The sequence below is a fragment of the Cynara cardunculus genome, unplaced genomic scaffold, assembly GCF_001531365.2.
Source record: "Cynara cardunculus var. scolymus isolate 2C unplaced genomic scaffold, CcrdV1 Un_Scaffold_2909, whole genome shotgun sequence".
NCBI classification, from domain to species: Eukaryota; Viridiplantae; Streptophyta; class Magnoliopsida; order Asterales; family Asteraceae; genus Cynara; species Cynara cardunculus.
In genome coordinates, this window is record NW_020201269.1 from 45,955 (window position 1) to 51,771 (window position 5,817).

Sequence of the window (5,817 nt, forward strand, 5' to 3'; positions counted from 1 at the left end):
CATGGGACTCCTTTGCATGGGGATGCAAAGGAGGCGCTGTTGAAGGGGATTGAGGAAAATTTGGGTCCCGCTAAAAGGGTTTCGGTAGCACATCACCTGCAGTTTTGGGTGGGAGTAGTATACACCATCAAAAGTCCTTTGCTGAATTTTTTTTTGAACGGAAACCAGACAATTTTATAAACAAAAAAAGGAATTACATAAAAAAAAAAACCGTATGACCACCACCTAACCAACAAGAAAACCAAAAGACCTTACCACAAGCCTATACCAAGTCACCAAAAGCCAAAAGGAACAGAGCCCAACATAACCAAACAAACAACAAAAGATAAAGAAAAGGAGCTTAGCATTCAGACAAGCTCCACAAAACCACCAAAAAACCTTCATAGCACAGCAACGCTTGGCGCCCCTCTTCTATCCACCCAAGCCGCACGAATGGAAATCGTATTATTGATAATTGTGATAAGTTGCACAGTTGTACGGCTAGCTTCAGAAAAAAGTCTTCTATTTCTTTCTTGCCAAATATAATAAACAGAAGCTGTAACCACAAGCCTCTGCTTTAATCGCTTAGGCTGACGATTACGATCCGAAAGAATATCCACAATTTGATCCCAAGACGACGGCATAGTCCTCAAGTCCACAAGGATCAACATACTTTCCCAAACCTCCCGAGCAAAAACACATTGGAAGAATAAATGAGCATGGCTATCAATACAATTACCACATAGCGGACACTTCAAATCCGGGGCTTCATCCTTCCAAATTAGACAGTCTTGTGTAGGGAGACGTCTCTGACAAGCAAGCCATAAACATAAAGCATGCTTAGGAATATGATCCGAGAACCAAACCGATTTATACCAAGGTACAATCGGGTGATTCCCATCCAAAGATTCCCAARCAGTACTGACCGAAAACAGAGACCGAGAAGTGCAATCAGCCCCCCAAAGAACTTCATCACAAACATCATCATTCAAAGATGGAACAGAATAAGAACTGAGCATAGTAATCCTGTTACACCACTCTTCCGGCCAGACCCCATCCATACTCATAAGAAGGTCTCGAACCGATGTGCCAGTCGAGAACCCACAAGAATGTATAAACCGATAGGATAAGAAGGCCGAAAGATGACCACAAGCCAGCCAAGAGTCCTCCCAAGCATTAGTATCCCGACCATTACCAATCTTGGAGAAAAGAAAACATCGCAAATGAACTCGTAAATCCAACAGCTTACGGAAAACCCATGACCAATTGGAGCTCTTCCGAACCAGCCAGAAATGAGAAGAGCGAAGAATATGATGATACACCCATCGTACCCACAAAGAATCACGATGTCTAAGAATATCCCAAACATGTTTCGCAAGTAAAGCCCTATTCCAGGTAGCAATACGCCTAATACCAAGACCGCCTGACTTAATGGCCTACACACCACATCCCAAGATAACCTGCACCTACCTCGCGGATTTTCCCTTGGGGCCCACAGGAATTTTCGGAAAATAGATTCAAGATCATGGGCTAACCCTGATGGAAATAAGAACACAGACATCCAATGAAGCTGTATAGATTGAAGGACCGAAATAATGAGTTGTCTTCGTCCCCCAAAAGAAAGGAACTTAGACTTCCAATTAAAAATACGACCTTTAACCCTAGCTATCAAAGGTCCATAATCAACAATCTTCAACCTAGCTTGAGATAAAGGGACACCCAAGTAACGAACAGGAAACATACCATGCTTGAACGGAAGACTCGCAAGAATGGTCTCCTTAATGTTAGAAGACACATTCCCAAAAAAGACCTCACTCTTTTCAAGGCTAGGTTCTAACCCCGAACGTTGCTGAAAAAGACAAAGAGCCCTTTTAAGAACCTCCACCGACTGGACATCGCCTTTAGTAAAAACAAACAGATCATCCGCAAAACAAAGATGCGTAATATCCAGAGCTTCACAACCCCGATGATAACCAAAATCAGTAGCCTCCTGAATACACTGCCGAAGAATCATAGAAAAGCCCTCCATGACAATAGTGAACAGATAAGGCGATAAAGGATCCCCTTGCCGAAGACCCCGACCTCCATGAAAAAAACCGTAAGAATTGCCATTTATCGCCAGAGAATATGAAGTAGTGGATACCATCTCCCTTATCCAATTAACCATAACCGGATGGAATCCCAACCCCTATAACATAACAATGAGGAACTTCCAATCCACCGTGTCATAGGCTTTTTTAATGTCTATCTTAAACGCGCATCTAGGAGGGCCAACCAAAGACTGATACCCAGAAACAAGTTCATGAGCCATAAGGATATTATCCGTTATCCTCCTACCCGGGATAAAAGCCGACTAGGACTTATCAATAAGAGAATCCAGACGCCCCTTCATTCTATTAGCAATAACTTTACTAATGCATTTATAAAGAACAGTACAACAAGCTATAGGTCGGTAGTCCGTAACCTTAGAAGCATTAGCAGATTTGGGAATAAGACAAATAAGCGTGTGGTTCAGTAATTTCGGAAGATTACCTCGATAGAAAAAATTGTGGACCGCAATCTCCACATCCCGGCCAATGATCCCCCATGCAGCCTTGAAAAAATTTGAAGTGAACCCATCAGAGCCTGGGGCTTTATGATTTCCAATGCTAAACATAGCATTTTTAATTTCTTCATTCGTGACCGGCTGAATCATATCAAGAGTATCTGATAGAGTTAACTTCCTCGTAAAAGAAGTATCAGCCATGACCGAGTCTGTAGAAACATTCCGAACACCAAAGAAACTCTTAAAATAATCCACGAATTCTTTAGGGACATCATCACCAGAGACGTAATTGCCCCGACTAGTACATACAGACGTGATAGAGTTAGAGTGATGACGATCTTTAATCACCCTATGGAAAAACTTCGTATTCGAGTCACCTTCATTTAACCATTTGACTTTGGCACGTTGCTTGGCAGCACATTCTTCATCCCAACAAGCCAATTGATAAGAAAGACGAATATCATCAAGATCCCTTCCCAAATCAGCATTAGAAGGATCATTATCCACATCGATCTGGATCCGGTCTAACTCAGTTTTCAGAAAAGCAGCACGTTGTCCAAGATTTCCATAGGTATTCCTCAGCTTACGAAAAGGGACCTTGAGAGCTTTCAGGTGAGAAGTTACCCGAAACATAAAGGATCCCTCAATATATTTGGACCATTCCTCTTGAACAATCTGCAAGAAATCCGGATGTTCTGTCAGGAAATTATCAAATTTAAAACCATACCTCCTTTTTCGAGATCCTCCTTTAAAAGATAAGACACCCGGAGAATGATCAGAAAGACCAGCCGGAAAGAAATGAACAGTAATATCCTGGCACTTAGAAGTAAACTCTGAATTAGCCATAATTCTGTCCAATTTATGCATGATACCCCCAGAAGCATTCGGCTTTTGGTTCCATGAGTAATGGACACCTGTGTAGTTTAGATCGAAGACTTCAACATCCTCAATACAAGCAAAAAAATCCCCCATGTCAGCATTACGACGAGAGGACCCACCAAAACCGTCATGAGAGAAAAGCATGGTATTGAAATCCCCCATTATGGCCCAACGTTGCGCACCAAGCAAGACTTTAAATTTCCTCAATCCCGACCATAATTGTCTTCTAGCATTGCATACATTGGCACCATAAACAAACGAGCAAAAGAAAACCTCCTGGTTATCTCGTAAGATAATCTTACAATTCAAGAATTGATTGTGCACCTCCAAAAGCATAACATCTAAAACTCGTGAATCCCATGCAATGATAATACGAGTTCCAGAATCACATTCCACTTGGTTAGAAATCCAAGACCACCGACCAAAAATAGAAGAGCAAACATTCACAAGGGAATCCCTAGCGACATGAGATTCTATTATTGAACACAAACACAAATCATTACAATGAATAAAAATTTTCACCTCTTTTTGTTTAGCCGGAGAATTAAGTCCCCGGATGTTCCATGAAGCGAAATTCAACATGATGAGGTATTTGAATCAACCCCTCTCTCCCGGCAATCCTCAATCTGGTCTGTTACCCCTTCGGTTTGGTCCCCCACATGAAGATCCACGTCACCCAACTTCTCAAGAACACCAAATTTGTTAGCAGCTAAGGGGGGATCCCGGATTACACCCCTCCGGGCCAACCGAAAGTTTTTAACCACATAATCAATAAGGGGGGTAGCCTGGGTCCTAGAATGGGTAGAGTGGGAAGAGTGGGTAGAGGAAGACCCCGAATCAACACCAACAGGATGCGTACCTGAGTCGTTAGTCACCTCATTACGTCCAGTTTGCTTAGAAGGATCCAAAGAAATACCCTTATTACGATCATCCATTTTCTCTTTACCCGAGGTGCTGGCACCCACATCCTCCGGCATAGAGACTTGCCTTTCCATAACTTTATCTTGCCGAGGAACAAGATTTTTAGCATCACCTCCTGATTTAACGCGCCACTGTTTCTTTTCCACTCTAACAAAGCCTTCTTCATCTTTCCTCCTCTCCACATGCTTACCATTGTTAACAGATTTAGGGCAAGACGACGATTTATGTCCAAAAACTTGGCAATAGGAACATTGAACTGGCTCCCATAGATATTCCACCTGGATTTGCACTCTTTCAGCTTCCCCTCCATTGAGATCAGGAATTTCAACCTCAATTTGTCTTTTCAAGTCACCGATAGCCCATTAGAACTTTTGCGAATCCCGGTCGACCCCATGCCTTTTCACACATTGCCGCCGTACAGGAATCCATTTGCTTCGGAACCCCCAACACACTAGCGATACGACTGACTCCCTCTTTATTGAAAGCAACCAAGGGAATATTGTGCAATTTTACCCATAACGGGCAGGATGTATGTTCAGGTTTCCTTAACCCCTTAGAAGGATCCCATCGACGAACAAAAAGAGGTATGCCTCTTATCATTAGCGGGCCTGCTTCAATTACTTGATCACATCCACCAATATCATTAAACTTAAAAAAGAATATACCATTTTCATTTAGGATCGCATCTTTAAACCCATATTTTCCCCATGCCAGTTTGACGTAATTTTTCACCAAGGGAAAAGGTATGCGCGGACCCAGAAAATATCCATACAAAACCGAGTTATACGCTTTAGCAGCTTCCTTAGCCATTTCAATAGGTATTTTTACATTCACCTGTTTCTTATCCGCTAAAGGGTAGAAATTTAAATTTGTGTCACTCGCTTGTCCCACAGCTTTGGCAAAATTTAACTTTCCACTGACCAGATTCTCCGAACCCAAAGGCACTTTATCCGCAACATCATTATCAAAATGTGAAAGCCGATCAAAAACTGAGATTCGGGTAGGATCAGAAGGCTGAACCGAAACATCCCCCATTTCCATGGAACACTCTAAGAAGCCAAGGTGCTGAAATTTTCGTATAGTGCCCTTAATAGAATAGACGAAGACCCTAGAAACTAGGGTGCTGAATATTTATCAAGGGAATTCAACAAAAATGACGAAGACCAAGGAAACACTTAGAATGAACGTAAGAAATAGAAAATGAGAAGGAGCGACCAAACAGAATCACAGCAGCCAGCAGCAAAACAAACAGATCACGGGCTACCAGCTAAGAAAACAAACAGCAAGATACAAAATCAAAACAACAAATACCTCTCAACACGATTCTGCAGCCAAAGAAAACGCCCAGCAACTACAGCACAGCCCGAACCAGCAGCTTTAGAGAGGAGCAGATCACATAAAATCATATGCAAAACAGCCCAAAAACAACCAACCATGGCCAATCAAGAAGAATCCAGAAACAATGGTTCTCGACGATCAGTAGCACATAAAGA

General features: G+C 42.2%; 2 protein-coding genes across 2 annotated transcripts; both read right to left on the reverse strand.

Annotated features, from left to right (window-relative positions):
- Positions 1–380: 380 nt before the first annotated feature.
- LOC112503359 lies at positions 381–2,125 on the reverse strand. Its single transcript, XM_025107413.1, has 3 exons — positions 1,633–2,125; positions 1,450–1,515; positions 381–1,402 (listed from the first exon to the last, which is right to left on the reverse strand). The coding sequence occupies exons 1-3, from the start codon at positions 2,123–2,125 to the stop codon at positions 381–383; spliced, it is 1,581 nt and encodes a 526-aa protein (XP_024963181.1).
- A 207-nt stretch (positions 2,126–2,332) lies between these two features.
- On the reverse strand, positions 2,333–5,359 carry LOC112503361. Its single transcript, XM_025107414.1, has 3 exons — positions 4,731–5,359; positions 4,263–4,663; positions 2,333–3,876 (listed from the first exon to the last, which is right to left on the reverse strand). The coding sequence occupies exons 1-3, from the start codon at positions 5,357–5,359 to the stop codon at positions 2,333–2,335; spliced, it is 2,574 nt and encodes an 857-aa protein (XP_024963182.1).
- Between the last annotated feature and the right edge of the window lie 458 nt (positions 5,360–5,817).

Bases quoted from the DNA above. Each gene is read 5' to 3' on its own strand.
- LOC112503361 (XM_025107414.1), bottom strand. From the start codon at position 5,359: ATGGGGGATGTTTCGGTTCAGCCTTCTGATCCTACCCGAATCTCAGTT. The intron at 4,664-4,730 runs GTGTGAAAAGGC...TGACTTGAAAAG, and splicing joins GATTCCTGTACGGCGGCAAT to ACAAATTGAGGTTGAAATTC. The intron at 3,877-4,262 runs GTACGCATCCTG...GTTCAATAATAG, and splicing joins TGAGGTGACTAACGACTCAG to AATCTCATGTCGCTAGGGAT.